General features: G+C 41.3%; 1 protein-coding gene across 2 annotated transcripts in view; it reads right to left on the bottom strand.

The window, feature by feature from the left end:
• mib1 (MIB E3 ubiquitin protein ligase 1) overlaps positions 1-18,200 on the bottom strand; it is a 69,494-nt gene that overhangs the window by 3,849 nt on the left and 47,445 nt on the right. The window contains exons 13-21 of one of the 2 annotated variants that reach the window (XM_079613272.1): positions 15,061-15,193; positions 12,163-12,249; positions 11,459-11,617; positions 6,748-6,929; positions 6,397-6,586; positions 6,226-6,304; positions 4,357-4,479; positions 1,026-1,184; positions 542-642 (exon numbers count right to left, since the gene is read on the bottom strand). In XM_079613272.1, coding sequence (XP_079469398.1) covers positions 542-642; positions 1,026-1,184; positions 4,357-4,479; positions 6,226-6,304; positions 6,397-6,586; positions 6,748-6,929; positions 11,459-11,617; positions 12,163-12,249; positions 15,061-15,193 — 1,213 coding nt within the window. The remainder of the gene's footprint in view (positions 1-541; positions 643-1,025; positions 1,185-4,356; positions 4,480-6,225; positions 6,305-6,396; positions 6,587-6,747; positions 6,930-11,458; positions 11,618-12,162; positions 12,250-15,060; positions 15,194-18,200) is intronic. The other variant, XM_079613273.1, reaches the window with a different exon arrangement.

The raw sequence follows: 18,200 nt of genomic DNA, 5'->3' as shown, positions 1-18,200 counted from the left end.
AAAAACATGTTGTCTTTGATGCTCTTCATTGATCGTTTAGACAGAAACACACGGGAGTGTTTGAAAGCAGGCGTCTATTAGCGGATCCCCAATATATCCACTGATCGACGCTGCCGCCTGTGTGTATCTGTGTAAGCACTCGATGACGAGCGTCAAAGACAACATTTTTGAATCGTTGATCATTGTAGCCAATCAGAGACATGTTGAGCGTCAACACAATGGCCAATCAGGGACATGTTGAGCGCGTAAACACAATGGCCAATCAGAGACATGTATGTTAAGCGTCAACACAATGGCCAATCAGAGACATGTATGTTGAGTGCATGAGGTGTTTCAGAGGGGTTTAAGAATCCGCTCAACAGCGCTAAAAATGCTAGAGAGAAATGCTGGTATCGTCACATTTTTAACATTTTAGAACCGACTTGGTACTTAAGTCAGTACTTTGACAACTCGAATCAATAGTATAATGTTTTAAGATCGGCAGGGTTTGTTGTTGATGCATCAAGGAAACGAGTGAATGGCTTCAAACTGCGACGCTCACCTGCTCTTTGATATCCTGCAGTTGCTGCTGTAACTTCTGTACATCTGCATTGACATTAGTGTTGTCTTTGTCCCTCTGCAAAGCTGGGATATTTCCACTGGCTGAAAAGCAAAGCAGAGGCCATTGAGAAAAGTGTCAGCGGGTCAGCAGTTAATCATGAAGTTGGTGAAAGTGGACCCCTGGGCCTCAGCATTTGCAGACCGCAGAGTCTTCTAACTTGGCAAATTTTTTACAGAGGAATAGCTTGATTCTAGAAGCTTTGTGCCTGTTCTGATACATTACATGGCGTATATGGGGCACTGTGGTGCGAAATCAACCCATAGCACTGAATCGCAGCAGGCCGCAAGCAGGCTTATGGTCCCGCTTGACGGCTACTTTAATTCGTAAAGTGTGGGCCAGTGAGAATGACGTATGCTGGGGTGGAGATAGGGACTTTGAGCCCAAAGGAGCAGGAAGAACTTGGGGTGATTAATAGAATACTTACACCAACTTAGTGCCAGATTGTTGGGCTGGAGAAGATCCTGCGATCCCCCTGCCAATGAGTTAGAGCTCCCTGCTGAGAAGCAACCAGCCACAGTGTTACGTATTGCACGTACCCCTGCTGTTGGCTCAGGGGCCAATTCAGCCTGGCCTGTGGTGTACGCCAAAGGGAAGAGCAAGTTAACGCAAGTATTTGACACATGGGAGGGCTTGTTCATCAAGCTATCCAATTACGCCTGGAGGACTAACCTCCACAGCAATTCTGCAGAAGTGACCAAAATCACTATCATAAAAGAAAGCTTTTAAGTAGGGATGCACTGATATTAAAATTCGGCCTGATAGTCGATAAATACTTCTATGTTCTACACAAAAATGAAAATGATCTTATTTGCTTACCCTCATGCTATCCCAGATGTATATGCAGTTCATTCCCCAGATGGGTACAAAGATGTCTAGGAAAATAGTCCATCTCTGGGAGTTCTTATAATGCAAGTGGATGGGACAGTCAAAGTTGATGCTTTAAAAACACCAATATCAAACACGACCCTAGTGGATGAATCAATGCTTTCTAAAACAAAAAATAGGGGTGTTGGGAAATCGAATATTTTAAACTTTAAACAATCACTTCCGGCCAAGCTCGCAGGAGACGTGACGCAGAAGCGTAGAGGACAGTTGGCCAGAAGCGATGGTTTATGGTTTAAAAAGTTTCAAATATTAACATTAGGTTTGTCGTTTTGCTTCAGAAGACATTGAATCACCCACTGGGCTCCTATGGGTGACCATTGTGTTTGTTTTGTATCATTTTTGAAGCATCAACATTGAGGGTCCCATCTACTTGCATTATAAAAACTCAAGAGATGGATTATTTTTCTAAAACACCTTTGAGTCACACTTTATATTAGGTGTCTTTAACTACTATGTAACTTAGATAAAAAAAGGTAACACTTTATTTTACATTGGCCACGTTACATATGTACAGTATTATTAAGTTATGGATAATTACAAGTAACAAACCTTCCCCTTTAGAAAAGTACATGTAGTTAATGAATATTACTCAGTACTTAAATGTATAATTGCATTAACAAGGACAAATTCAAATAAAGTGTAACCAAAATGTATTGCAAAAGAAATGTGCTGCTATTGAGGTGGGATACGCGTACGGTGAGGGACAGGCATTTTAAAAATACAAGTACAATGTAAAAACATGTATTTACACAACAAGAATATTGGATAAAATCTTTAGTTACACTATTTTAAGGTGTCATGTTACAGTGTAATTATATATTTAAGTACAGAGTAACATTAAGCAACTACATGTACTTACTACAGGGTTAGGGTAGGATTAGGATTTGGTTGAAGGTTATATTATTATTGGTTGTAATTATGCATAATTTACTGTTATTACTATGGTAAGTAACAAGGACACTGAAATAAATAAATAAAAAACCACTTTATTTTACAATGTTAGTACATGTTAGGAACAAAATAAGGACACTCAATAAAAAGTAGGACCAATCTTTGTGTTCCACAGAAGCCACATATACATCTGGGACTGCAAGAGGGTGAGAGAATTTCCCTCAAGATCCAGTAATAAACAATAAATGGAAAATTCTACACCAGTGGTTGAGTCCTGGTCCTGGGGACCCACCACTCTGCACAGTTCACATGTCTCTCTTATCTGACACACTCAGCTCTCACCTAAAGAGCTGATGATCTGCATCAGGTAAATACTCATTCAGAGATTTGCTGAAGATCAAGTTATTTGTTAGCGAGATTTATATGATGGCAAAGGTAATCTAAATGTAAAAATAGGGGAAATGAGCATGCACATTTAAATGTCTAATATCGTCTGATATATATATATATATATATATATATATAGACAATATTGAAATTGAAACATTTCTAATAATAGTAATATGGTATCGTGCATCCCTAATTTGATGGTTTTCATTCAGTGGAAAAAACATTTATAGCAAAGGTTTTAGAGACCGTGGGCGTTGAGAGGCCTGAAAGGGAGATTTTTATGATGGATTAGTGTGAAAGAAGACAGACTGGTTCATTTTGAGCCTGACAAGTTGGAAAAAAAATTAGATGGATATTCGCTAAATGGGAAATTAATGGTGGCATAGTGAGAAACATTTCTTGGCTTCAGGGGTCGGCTAACAACACTGGATCATTTCACAGTCGTCGTCCCCCCGCTCTTACTTTCCCCAAAAATGATGTAGAATCTGTCTAACGGCATGATTGGTGGATGTTTCCGGTGTTCATATTCAAGTTCCCTTCGGTGGAAATTAAAGTTCTAGGCATGTAATTGGCCACGGCCTTCAGATGCCAGTTTATCGCGTCCACTTTTAGAGCGAGGAGCCTCTTGTATGTGGGGATTGAAGTGCTTTAGTCTTCAAAGTGACTGAAGCGGGAGAGAATCCCATCTATGGTGGCATTTCGCTCTCGTTGCTTCGTCTACATGGAATGGGGGGCGGGGGGGGGGGTGACTGTGTTAGGTCTATATGAGATGCTGCTTCGGTCTTGTGTGTGTGTGGAAAAGTGGCGCCTTACAACAAACAGAGCTCAGGCACTAAAGACAGACCAAGATAAGAGCTAAAGGCTACATTCCTCTGCTGACTGGACTGTGTGCGAGAGTGTGTGTGTGTGTGTGTTTTTGTGGACCAGCATGTCTGAGGGTCAGCAGAGATGTCAGCGTGGATGAATGTGTTGGACATCTAAGCGAGGCTAAAAAGAAACAGATCCTCCTCTCTATAAATAAACACTGTAAAAAAAAAAAAGTGAACTTACACCAGTATCCCTTTGAACTCAAACTAAACCAACATAAAAAACATGGGCAGTGTCATGATCACATACAAAGGAATGATGTTGTAACAAATAGTAGTGAATCACAACTAAAAAAAAAAAAAAAAAAAAAGAGATGGGACTAAAATAAATCTCGCATAGCCCCTTTGGCGTGTCCAATTATAGAAATATTCTATGCTTTCTGTGAAAAATGAATGCGTTTCTAGTCGTCTGCTTGGAGTGGCTTCCTAAAAATCCTTGCAGCGCATGTTACGAAGACATTCCAGAGCAGTTACGAAGCTCATTCCAGGGTGTTGATATTATGCATTAAGAGGAGGGGCTACACGTCTGATTGGAGTCATGAAAACACATTTGGGAAATAACAGATTAGTCATAACAATGGAGAGAGAAATGAGTGTGGGCAATAGAAACAGAGGAGCACCAACCAAAGCCAACGTAAATATCAAACGTGAGAGACATGAGAACGTAGGAAGAGAGAGAGGAAAGAGAAATCAAAAAACGGGAACGTGTGGAAGTTCACTCACTAAGGTCCTCATCATCATCAGTGGTGTCCTCCATACCTTTCCCTCCACAGCACGAAACGAAGGGAGTGCGGCGCTCCACCACGGCCCGACACTGTACACACTTTTTCATCAGGCTGGCGCAGTCTGCGGGAACACACAAATGCGCAAACGCACACAAAGTGGGTTAGCTTCTTAAGCCTACTGGATCATTGATAGTTCACGCTTTTAGCATGTAGTCGGTAAATTAGTCAGAATACGATTACCGCTAAAAATGCGCAAGGTTTTGTTTTGTTCAATGCTAGCTGCACGCTCTCGAATCCTTTCATTATAACCAAAGTGTAAACGCGATGTAAATAAGGGAAAACTTTGGAATAATTTTGCACACTAACGTAAACGTGCCGTGAAGGGTTGTCGTTTTATGGTTGACAAAGTGTGTTTGTTGGGTGAAACCTTTACTAGTGTTATGGAAGAAAGAGTTGATTTGAGACATGAATGAAGTGGTTTTGGTTGTTTTGTGCATTTTGAATGTGAAATGAACTGCCGTGCGAAGTTGAAAATTGTTTAGGAGAACTGTGTGAAGAGTTTTGAAAAAGTGACCCAAGTATTGAGAAACTCTTTAGAGATCGACAGCCTTAGTGATTGTTCTCCTGATTTCGGTTTATTACCCATTCTCAATCTGAATACAGATAAGTTTAGTTCGTTTCTGAAGTGTTTGAAAGCACGATTGAATCCGAAACTGCGATCATTGACATTGATAATCAATGGTTGAGACAAATATTTTGTTTCGTTTTTGCTCTGGGACCAAAATTATACAGAGAACCAAGAAATGTAACTGGTATTGGTGTCGACTATTGAAATATTGGTACTGTGACAACCTTCTATTGCATTATATGACAACTATAGGCACTTTCTATTATAAAACTAAGCATTGAAATATCCTCTTTAAGACATATTATTGGGAGATACAGAGAATATTGATATGCATTTTATGAAAGTAGTCTGCTATATGCTTGTAAAATCATAGCAAGATGTAATTTCATCTTACTTTTTGGCAATATAAATATTAGCAAATGCACGATATTGCATGTCTTGGCTCAGTTTGGGACACTGAATAACAAAAATGTCCTCTTAGAGGTCCATATTCCCCTTTATCATGGTATATAAGCGATAAAAGCAAGATGTATCAAAAACACACATGAAAACTAGATTTCGGACTATTATTTCATGTCAGGCTTTACAAGATTAAGCTAGCTTGTTAACCTTCAGAAAGTAAAGTAAATGCCCATAGAACGGAAGGCTGCGACTTTAGGCGATAAGTGGCAATAAAACCAAAGGTCTAGCTGACAAGTGATGAATGTGTTTAGAGAGAATGAAACTCAGGGGAACAGGTAGGAGAGATGTAAGCTGAGAGCTAACAATTCACTTAGATTCAACCTAACTTAAAAGCCGTTTACATACTGAAAAAAGCCTGTTTTAGTATTAAGTTGTTGTTTTTTTGTATTGTGACATTCATAAATGCATTTAGACCCCAAGCTTTTACTTAAAAAATATTATTTTTAAGTAATAAAACTGCATTACAATAATGGTAATTTTGGGTGGAACTGTGTTTAAATGCCATAAAATAGTCACATTTAATAAAATTGGTCCTAAAATGCTAATTTTCTCCTGATTACGGAGTGAAAAATGACCCATATTCACCCATATCGTATGCTTATCCTGTGTGTGCACACCTAGACGCCTTTATCTGTATCACAGTCATGTTATGTGTGATGTGAAATTCTGACAAGTCGGATGACAGAACAAGCTTTTTAAGCTGGATGAGAGACAAATCACACGGGGTGATGAAAGAAGAGGTGTAGTGTGGGAGGAGAGAGAGAAAAGCTGACTTACTCTCACAAGCGCACATGTGACCGCAGGGCTGGAAGAGCACCGCTGCCTTTTTATCAGAGCAAACCACACACTCCTCAATCTGTGGGGTGCAGAAGAAAAAAAAACATCTTCACTGTGGCACATGAGAACATGTGCATGGACAAAATAAATTAGTGAGGAAGGTTTCAATACCTTGGTTCTGGACTGGACCTGTTCTTTGCATATGAGACACTTCTTGACACGGGGCGAGCAGAGAGAGCAGGTGGCGATGTGACCGCAGGGGCCAAAAAGTGTGTCCCTTTTCATATCCGAGCACACCATGCACTCCTCGAGAGTCTCATTATTACTGTTTAGAGACGGGCTGCGGGAGCCGACCTGCCCGCTGAGAGCAAGAGAGTAAGTGGGAGAGAGAACAAAAACATTGATTGAGATATAAAGTGCAGATGGACAAAAGCCGTTACACATAGCAGGGAAACGCATCATGGAGCCAAATTCAACGAAGCTTCAATAGATCCCCTACTGGTTGGGAACAGACGTTCCTACCTGGTCTTCTCTTTGTGGCATTTAGCTAGGGCCTTGCAGAGGCTGGGGTCAGGGCACAGGTCCAGAGGAGACTGGCCCTTCTTGTTTCGGATGGTGAGGTCAGCTCCGTTGGCCGCCAAAAAACAAGCGATGGAAGCTGCGCTCTTCTTCTCAGCCCCTTGAGTGCCCAGTCCCATGATCAACTGTGAAGTGTCAAACACTATAGATTAATATAGGTTATCTGTTAAAGAACACTACGCTTTTAAAACGAGAACAGTGCAGAGACACCGGTTTCCTTTCCGAGACGCCGAGATTTCGGTTCCTCCATTGCAAGCCCATGCAACCAAAACTTGGATGCTTCGAAAAGTTACTAGTAGCCATAATCTGTATGAATTGACCCTTCGCATGGAGCTTGATTGACAGGTGATCTGACCAATCATACTTCGCCATCCGCCATTTTGTCCGACAAAGCAGTCAGGAGAGTTAGTAGATTAACATGGGAGGATTTGAAACGGAGTGTACTGACGCCTTTCCGCGGTTAAAACAACATTCCTTCTGATGTTCATTCATGTTTATTTGATGCTATAAATGAACTAGAAGGAAGAGATGATCGGTTCACGAGCAGCTTTAACTGAGGCTCTACAGCGATCTGTCAGACACATTAAAGAGCCACAAAACGGTATTTATTGTTTACATTTCTTTTTAAAAAATGACCAAATTTGAAAGGTGAGACTTTTTTAAATATGTTTAATATCAAAAGTAACCAAAAAGTAACCTGGTCTGTCCTGTCTGTCAGCGTGTTGTCAGTGTCCTCTCTGTTCCGCGATGTATTTTTCACTGCGTGAGAACATGGTGTGGCGTGAGAGCGGCGTAGCTTGTCGGACATAGCGACAGTAACTAAGGGGGGCGGGTCTTTGCGAACGGTCAATTGAGTGGTGTAATCAAAGTCTTCTGAAGAAGCTTAATCGCTTTATATGATGAACAGATCTAATTTAGACTTTTATTCACATATTAACCATTGATCAATGCACACAGAATATGATAAACCGAAGCTAAATCATACTAGCTTGATGTGCAAGAACAACCTCAGACAAGCTTGCTAAACATGAGGAATTGGTCCTCGTGTGTCAAGCAGACATGTTGAAGCGTTCAAGCTCAAAAGCGACCGTGTCGCTTCAGAAGGCCTGGATTAAACAGTTTAATTAATAGAGTTACATTTACTAAGTCTTTATTAAGTTTTGGTTGAGTGGACTTTCAACATAAATCACTTTAGGTTTCATTAAAAATATCTTCATTTGTGTTTCAAAGATGAATAAAAGTCTTATGGGTTTGGAACAAAATAAGGATGAGTAATTGAAGACAATTTTATTTTTGGGTAAGCTAACCCTTTAAGGCAAACAAAGTTAGGTATTTGTCCTAATACCAGAGAAGAACACACCAGTAGACCTTTAGTGCATTAAATATGAGTTCTTAATGAAATGTTATGTTGTGAGTGGTTGCTAGGGTGTAGCAACAGCAAGCTGTTCAGGACAGGGTTTTTTCTTTTTTCTTTAGAGATGTTGCTATACAATTGTTCAGAGTTTTTTTTACTGGCCAAGTCAAGTGTCAAACACCCAAGTTTCTAGATATGGCATGGGTTCCTTCTTCAAAGCAAGATTTTGTCCATTTTATAATTTATCATCACTCTCAGTGATGCTCGTCTTAAACAGCAATAAAAGATCAGTAATTGACTTTTGCTCAAAGAAACACAAGAGCCCCACTCATGCCCTGGATGTAATATTGGCTTAACAGATTCTGAACTGACGTGATGAAAAGCTGTGGGCCATATTGAGATGAAAGTGGGCAGACTTCTGCATGCTGATGGCTTCCGTGGAGTGTTTTAAATGGATGGCTCGACTCTCCATCTGCTGCATGCGGTAAGTGTGATGGTTTGATAGGGAGAGAGATTTGTCACACTGTTTGTGTTAATAAATGGCAGACTGCTGGCCTGGAAGCAGCCTCCTGTCACGCAACGCTTGATTTACGACGGCCGCGGGGGTGGCGATGATGTGAACTGGCAGGGCTGGGGTCAGGCGTAAGAAGAACTACAAAGGCTGTAACAGATAGGGTGCACGGGACCGGCATCGTCAGTCTGTCTGGTGTCAGACGTTCTTGCTGAGGCTTTCTGACAGTTGATCCAGTGTGTATTGATGGCGTAATGTGTTAATGAAGATAAAGAAACGCTGCGGGATGGGAGGTCACTGATAAGTGCTGTGGGATGCCTAAGAAACAATGGCCCTTCATGGGAGAATTAAAGCCTAACAGCAGCAGCACTCGAGAGGAAACATGCAGATCAGTTGTGATGTGATCCATCAGCTGTACCACATAAGCACAGCCCTCTTTATTCTCTACCAAAATAAACAGCCTAAACCTAATCTAAATCTTTAAACCGAAATCTTTTTTAAAACACAAAAGGGGATTGAATCCTGGGAGCTGGACATTTCAAGCTTCAAAATGCAGCATAAAAGCATATTAAGGGCCCTATTTACCAATCTAAGCACATGGTCACGCACTTAGGTCGTGTCCGAATCCACTTTAGCTAATTTTTACGACGGGAAAAAGTCGGCGCGCCCGGCGCATTGGCCTAAAAGGGTTGTCCCTATTCTCTTAATGAGTAATGGGTGTGTTTTGGGCGTATCGTGCAATAAACAAATCAGAGTCTCATCTCCCATTCCCTTTAAAAGCCAGTTGCACTCGCGTCATGGCGGATGCGCTATTTACATGCCGGAATTTGCTAGCAGAAAAACGGATATGCTCGTGCGCGAGGTTAAAGTGCGCGAGCAGACCATCTACGGGTCAAAGTGTACGCGCGTTGTGGACCCGCCTATAGGTGCATTTTACTAATGTGCCCTTTAAAATAACAAAACAATATTGCGCCATTGACTTTAGACCAGGTTTCAGTTGGTCAATGATCTGTTGCCTCAAAATAGCAACGCTTGGCGCCTGAACACACCTCGTTTTCAGACGGGTGCATATTAATTTACTATTTAAACAACGTGGCACAGGACGTGAAAATGATAACTGCGTCGGGCTGAAACTCACAAAAAACACTTGCGTCGCGCTGCATTGCGACGGGTGTATGACAGGGCCCTGTCTTAAGACAAACAATAGCTTTGTGTGAAGAATAGACAGAAATGTAAGTAATTATTCACTGAAACCATCAAATTTGTGGACTAACTGTTCTTTTAAAACCTTTTCAGGTAATTGGCAAGTAAATGATCATTTTAATTTACAGATTAACTACCCCATTTAAGGGCAGTGTATCAAAACCTGCAGACAGTAAACCATTAAATATAACTGTATGAGCAGGAACGCTGTAATGAGTTGTCAGCTGACAGTGTGACATCACGTCAAGACATGGCTGGTCTCGCTCACTGATGTTCTGTGTGAAGTGCTTACTCTCTACACCGTCACATTTAGGACCATTTACCTGAGACCACAGTATTCATTGCAGTTTAAATCGGCCCTGATAGAGCTCATAGGCTCGGTAATTTGATTGCCATCGTCGTGCCAATGCATTACGGAGAGTGCTGTCTCCTAAAGCGGTCTTCTTTCTGCTTCCTCTCCTCCCACTCAATTTCACACAAATATATGCAATCCCACAGAAGGGGAAGGGATCATCAGGAGGGGAATGTCTCACCTGAAGGATTGTGCGGTGTACAGGACGACGGACTGCAGTGGAACTGTGGCTCATTGGGCCAGAAACTCATGTGACAGCAGGGAAATGGTTCTTATGGCAGAGTGCGATCCATCATTGTTAACACAGGGGAAAGCCGGAGTATCTACACTGCCTCAGTGTTTAGTACTGATCTTAGGGCTCTTTAGAGAGACCCGAGTCTTGATGTGAGCATTCAGTTAGTTTGGATGGTATGAAAGTAGCTTTCCACATTTGGAAATTGTGGTGCAAGGTGATTTTGGATATGGTAGCTCCTGGTCACACTTGCATGATGATGGTTTGATGGTTCATGGTGCGGGATGCTGGTTGTTGTTTTTTAAGTACATAAAACAATTGTTCTTTTTGTCCTTGACTATTAAACATATCTGAAGGCCCCTGTGTAAGTTTTATAAGCCTTTTTTTTATTTATGAGATGCACTGAGATGAGATGCACACTGCATGAAGACAAAATGTACTTGTAGGGGCCTTTTATTTTAGCGATGCGGAAAATGTGTACAGATTTGCAGAATCCAATCATAAAACTGGAATTTACAGTATATCACAGAATATCATGGAATTGGCCAATTTTTGATGAAAAATTTAAAGTAGAGCTGTATGATATGGACTAGTCTCTATGAATATTATAGTGTAAAAAAAAACCTGCTGTTTAACTATGAAGTATGTATGTTCTGCACATCATAGGGCCCTAAAAATGTCATTTTTGTGAAACAAATTGTTAAAATGTATACTTTTTATTATTGCAATTAATTCAACATGCTTTTTGAAAGGCTAAAATTTTATGTTTTATTTTTTTAAATGGAATTTGGAATATTTAAACAGCTTTTATAGGGCCCAATATAAGTAATCTTTAATATGTGTATGATTTTTTAATAAACAGAATTCATTTGAAATTCCAATTATTTCTTGTGGATCAATTCAGAATGAAGAAAACCTGAAAATGTGTACCAAATCACGTTCTGTTAATCGAAAGCTTTTACTGAGAACACCTGTACCGTTTACACAGTTCTCTGTACATACTGTGTTTTTGGAGGGCTCCCAGGGTTCCACTTTGCTGACGTCCTGCATGTCCTGAAGCTGGCGCAGCTGGGACAGGGTGTGGTGGCGCAGGGCCTCGTGCAGCGGCGTGTCTCCGTCCTTGTCTTGCACGTCTAACTTCGCCTCGGCTCGCACCAAGAGCTGGACACAAGCACGGAGACTAAATGTAACCAGTGCGTTCTCAGTCATGGTAGGTTTTAATTATGCTCATGTTAATCGATGCTAAGATAACAATGACATCTGAAGCGCATGTGTCAAATTTCACCATGCATGTATATGACAAAAATACAGCTTCAATTAGAAAAAGTGACAAAAAAACATTTTTGTTTGGTCATTAATTGAGAATATTTCCTTAACTGACCATGACATTTCAGACGGAGAGTTGCACTGCTCTTATATGCCCACACGATGGCGCTTTCGCTTCTATTGATTCCCCTACACCACCCCCGCTCACCCGTACCTCTCCTGGCGTATAGTCCAGATTGCTCAGGACTAAATGAATTCAATTGAAGGGGATAAATCTGCAGCAGAACCCCCTGCATTTAAATCTTAAGCCGGGGCACTTAGCAACATTGCTTCATCAATGCGTTTGCGTTGAGTAGGAACGCCAGACCGCTGGGTGAGGGGGTGCAGACGTCAAACATTGAAGGCAAATGAAGAGAACAGAGGAAGACAGAGCCACTCACTCGCACTATCTGGGTGTGCTGGCGCTCGACCGCGAGGTGCAATGCCGTCTGCTGGTTGACGTTCTGTACGTCCAAATTAGCATTTCCCTATGGAGAGAGAAAGAACAAATCAATCGGATGACCTCTGAGAAATATAAATGGTTTAAACTTTAACAATGTGTTTATATAGATACTATTCGATAAGATGCCAAAATTGTGCATATGTTACATTCCACTTTTCCCCTCCACTGATGTTCAATAACAGTCAGTGTCCATTTCACTTCTAAACAACTGAAGATAAATCGCTGCTCACGAGCATGCCTTCGAGTCCCATAGGTTGTGTTAAGAAATGTGAGCTAATGGTGATTTGTATTCAGATATTCCCTGACTGAACCCCCATAGCAGCATCTCTCTGCATTACTGCAGTGCAGCTCTACTGTGGTTCGCAGGCTGAGGCTTAAGTCACTGGTGTGAACCCTTTCTTTGTCTCTCTCCCTCTCTTCCCTCATGGCAGGTAGTTGACAAAGGGCTGCACTGAGCCAGCACAGCGGTCTCATAACACTGCTGGAATGTTGCAATAACGTTGTTACTGTGCCGCGGCATAACGCCGAGCCACAGTGTCACGGTGGCGTAGGAGGCAATCCTGGAGAACGGGAGAATCCTGTTTAGGGACAGGTCAACTAGAGACCAGTGTTCTTCAATTCAAGAATTTAAATAGAATTTAAAAGCATTAAATTTTCTGTCATTAATAACTTCATAATTACATCTGACGATTTTGAGCTTGAAAGGGTTTAAAGGGAAAACCTGCCACTCGCATGAGATCATAGCTAATGCAACTGGCAACGGTCCAACAATCCAATCAATTTCCGTTGGACAAAACCAAGTCCAAGCCTACATTTTTTTCTTGTTCGAGATGCCGCTTTACTCGGATATACCTCACAATAGGGACAAAAGGACTATAATAAAGTCTTTTTTCAAGAGTCATTATGACAGGAGATACACTGGTCGACCAGACATAAATCTGAACCGGACGGTCATTGCAACAAACATGATCGGCGAACAGGACGTTAACAGGCCAGAGACGGGATACGCTGAAGAGGAGAGCACAGAATATACTGTACCAGCAAGTTTGTGATGCTAAAAATATTAGAAGAAAAATATAAATATGGAATTGGAGGAGGAGGTTTATATGAATATAACTCACTTTCTTTTCCTTTTAATTCTGTATAATGCTATTGCCCATTAACAAAGTGTTTATAAGTGCAGCTGCTTTCGTTTACAGCGCTAACTGTAAGCGCTGCTGTTTCTCAAGCGCCACCTTCTGTCAGAGAGTGAATTTACTTTTTCATTGAGCAGGTATAATTTATGTAGCATAATTACACACAGCTAACGTCAGACCATACTGTTTTTGCTTTAAAGTCCCCCTGTAGTCAATAACTGTATCCCTTAAAACTCATCTTTGATCATCAAAATGATATATTTAAAAAACAATTCCTGTGAAAATAATTTCTTCATGCCTTTAAATAGCTACAATGTAAGGCCCCCGATCACACCTGACGTGTTTTTTGCAGTGAGAGGCGCCTTTTTTCAATTGTTTTCCTATGGCAGTGAGCGTTCTGCGCGCTGTTTATGCAACTCGCGTTTTACCGTCCGCTGCGCCTCACGTTTTTGAAGTAAAAAAATAAATAAAAATTCAACTCCCGATGTCATCGCGTTTTTACCCACTGCCCAATCGAATGAATGGAGAGGCGAGCCTTCCGTTGTAGTAATGAAAGCTACAGTTGCTTTGAACGCACTCTCCGGACCGTAACTACCAAAATGTTAACAAAGTAAATAAAGTTAATAAAAAGCTGATTTGACGTTTACTTGACTGACAGGACAGCTATTTTGGCCATTGCCTAGCAACACTGCTCGTTCTGATGGCCAGTGCTGTGCGCCTCGCGTTTTCGAACCTGAAATACGCGTCAGGTGTGATCGGGGCCAAACACTACACCCTTGCTTCATTTAGTATACGCGGATCTCCAGCTCAGAGATCCACTCGGTCAACTTAACTGTAGTAAACGCTGCACAATGGTATAACTGTTTACAACGTCGGACATAATTAATATGATTAGCATTTTGCTTGACTACGTTATCAAACAGCTAATAATGTGTTGCTAATGTTACACGAACGATGTTCCCATTCGCATCTCAGTCTGCCTTCTGAAAATCATCAGAAACGCTTTGAACAACTCAGTGGAGAAAGGCATATAGTTCATGATAACATCGTAATATACATTATATACAAAATGAATCCGCTATAATGATAAATGTACGCGATTTTTCATATCAACAGAAAAATAGTGGAATAACCTGACATCTCTCGAGACTCCCCTGCTTCACGGTTTTAAGGAGAAAATGTTTAGTAATGGTGTTGACTTATGACTTTGCACATGGTTTGCCTTAAAGCATATTAAAAACACCACATGAACATATAAACAACTTAAAAAACTTGATTTTCACCACAGGGGGGACTTTCGTGCAAATTATACAATCTAATTCAAATAAAAACAACTGGTTATGCTGCATGTGTGTAGCATCTTTGTTTGGATCATGGTTAAAATGCATTGGTTACCTCTAATTTCAAATGTTTACAGATATTATTTTGTTTATGACCAGTTTGGGCTGTAATAAAGCAAAAACCTGTATCAGAATCGGCCCATTTGCTTAAAAAAAAAAAAAAAAAAAAGGCGATTGATTCGTCCATGAAAACTCATGATCGGTGCATCCCTAATTATGACTGACCTAGTTCAATGAGAGCTGGGTAACAAGTGAACTTTCTCAGCTCTTCTGCACCCCTAATAACTGCAGTACAGTACAGGGTCTCCAGGAGGGGTCCTTATAGTGCAATGTGTGCGTGTGCATGTTAGATCTGCTGACCTGGTGGACTAGAAGCTCTGCCACCTCCACGTGGTTGTTGAGGGCGGCCAGGTGAAGCGCGGTGTACCCATCATCCTTTTTCTCATCCACTATCCATGGCCGTGGCAATTTGGACAGCAGCACCCGCATAGCACTGCAAAACAAAGATGAGGATACACATCTTAGCATTTGAAAAGACGAACTAATAAACATGTAATTAGTGCGATGGCTTCTGTGGATGTGGTTAGACTGAAGGGCACATGAAGGCAACTGAAGTCAGGAACATAACCCATAACAATAAAAACTGAAAGCATGCCACAAATCAACAGGGAACGACAAACCGTTTTCTACCCGCTTTTCAGATCAGCAGGTAAGAGCACAGCATAGATCCATATCAACAGAAGAGGTGAACACAGAAAGCTGATCAGGAGTTGATGCAGCACCAACAAAAAGATAGTTGCCGTGTCCTGGAGAAACTAGCGCTCAACGTCAAAAAACGAGTTAACTAGAAAATAAGTGTAGAGAATCTATGACCACCACAGACTAGCTCAAATACAGGCAGAATGATGACAGCGGGTGAGAAGAGAGGAAGGGGTGAGTAATGGGTTGCAGTAATAAACTACTAAAGGGTAATGAGGGGTAATAGTGCAATGATTATTATGAGGAAGAATATCATTTTTTGTGTGTTTGGTGATACTTATGTAAATATTAGAAACATACTTGGAAGTTACAGTAATGATCCATCATGAAAACAACTGAGTGCTTTTTCTTAATAACATTTAAATAACTTAACATTTGGTCAAAGGTGAGCTCTTTAAAAGTTGAACATCTTAAAAATGTCTAATAAAAATATACAGTACTTCAAGTACATTGATCAATGTGCCACATGATGTCTGATTTATCTGTCCAGTACTTGAATAGCATCCCTAGTAAATGCATATTAACGTAAAATAAAAGGAAACATTGAGTAAAACAAATAAAACAGCCACTATAGAGTTCATGCCACCCATCCAACCCTATCAAACCTCTGAAAGACTGACAAACCAAGGAAACTGCAAATCACTATATGCGTTGCTCATCTGGTTATCCACACACAGTACTCAAGAAATGCGGGGTAAGTATTCTCAAATATCTTTAAATGTAAAGGGTGTTCTTAAGGCATCACTGGTGGGATATCATGAGAATACATAAATGAAGCGAAAGAAGAGAGAAGGGGAAAAAAAGAAGAGAGAAGGGGAAAAAAAAGGAATTGAATGTAATTTCAGAGACGAGGTGGATTTGTGGAAGCCTCTGGAGTGCTGATTTTTGCTGCAGGGTGAATTCTGGTAAACCCAAAGCCGGTATCTAGTTTCTTAGGTAGTGCAGGGAGAGAGAGCGAGAGAGAGAGAGGGCGAGAGAGAGAGAGGGCGAGAGAGAGAGAGGGCGAGAGAGAGAGAGAGAGAGAGAGAGAGAGAGAGAGAGAGAGAGAGAGAGAGAGAGAGAGAGAGAGAGAGAGATGAGAGAGAGAGAGAGAGAGAGAGAGAGAGAGAGAGGAGAGAGAGAGAGCGCATCAGCTCAGTACACATTTGGAGCGCTGTGCAGCAAAGCAGCTGTACTGCAGTGTACACAGCATGCACATACACACAGCCCAGAAACATCTTTACACCTGCAATGCTCATGGGGGGGTTGGGAGTCTGTGCTCTTAAAGTTACTGACTGCTGGATCATCTGATGAAGAAGTTAGAGTAAAATTTGATTGTCAACACAGTGAGGAAAGCCAAGGTTTTGAGGTGCATCAAGTCGTACACCAATTGACACATCTTGAGGCAAGACAAAAATTGGTGATGGACTCCTACCTTCGGAAAGGAAATGGCCTGGCACTGGTGCACTCCCTGTGTCGGCAACAATAAAAAGGATTGGTGCCAATGAGGTGCTGGCATTGTGAGTGGGAGCAGATGCGGCATTAGATTGACAGGCTGCCTGCCACGGTGGTGGAAATGGGCAGGCATTAATATTAATGCAGCTTGCTGGCACTACTGCATTGCAGTCAACTTTTTTTTTTTGAGGAGTGTTCAAAGAACACTAAAAATATGCAGTCTATGGCACAAACCTCTCGTAATTCCTTCCTGGAAATGATTTGCTCTACCGTGAGCTAAGGAAAATGCAGATGATGAATGGCTTGTTACTGGTGGGCAAACCTTTATAGGGATTTGATATCGACCTGAGGTAGGTAAACAGCTGCCATTTAAGAGCTAAAGAACAAGGCTCGGAGGACACAGCGTAGCGGTCTGAACGCCAAAATGAACATGGGGGTAAATGTAGAACTGAATGAAAGTGGAAAAAGCAAGATGAGAAGTAAGGTGAAGGAAAAGCACGGTGGAACTGGGTCATCCTGTGAGATACGGAGATCCCCTCAGGAGTACGCCAACGAGGCCTGTTGTCTCCGGTCGCCTCATGGAAATTTGTCATAGACCTGGAGCTCACTGTTACTAGGAAGGGGAACGGCTAACGCTACCTTACTGTAGTACAGTAGTTCCCAACCCTGGTTCTGGTCCACCGCCCCCCCCACCCCAATTATATGAGGGCCTGGATAAGGTGAACCAGTTAACTCGGGTTACACTGGAATAAGCACCAATTTGTATGATCAAGACCTCAAGACTGTAAAGTCGTGATGGTTTGCTGGCACCATCTCTTGGCAAACACCGTGGCTGAGACGCTAAGTTCATATAAATGTGTGTGCTGTGCCATTGGGGTGGTAGCTTTTTGCTTCATGTTTTCGTAAGCCATGTCAAGCACCAGACCATAAACAACAGCCTAAGCACCTATACTAATGCCAAAGAAAGAAAGAACAATGGCTGAAATGAGAGTAATGAAACAATTAAGAATAATCAAGAGGGAAAGTGGATCTGCATCTCGGAGATTCTGCTGAGTGAAGAGGAGTGTGTTATTAAGTGCAGCTTTCATAATGCCTTCTTTAAAGTGACTTCCTGCCAACTTGCTCTTTATTGGACATACGGCTGTGCAACTGTAATAAAATCCATTAGCATTAAAAGTGTGGTCAATAACTGAATTTTTACACTGGTTGTTACTGATGACTCTGATATAGTCAAACATTTAGTGAAAATGTTTGAAGGTATTGCGCAGCATTGCAAACCATCATTTGCTTGCCTTTACAGATATGTC

The sequence above is a fragment of the Phoxinus phoxinus genome (genome assembly GCF_949152265.1).
Source record: "Phoxinus phoxinus genome assembly, chromosome: 5".
In the NCBI taxonomy this organism is placed as follows: domain Eukaryota; kingdom Metazoa; phylum Chordata; class Actinopteri; order Cypriniformes; family Leuciscidae; genus Phoxinus; species Phoxinus phoxinus.
Note: the sequence above shows the minus strand (reverse complement) of the source record. Positions and strands in the feature narration are given on the sequence as shown.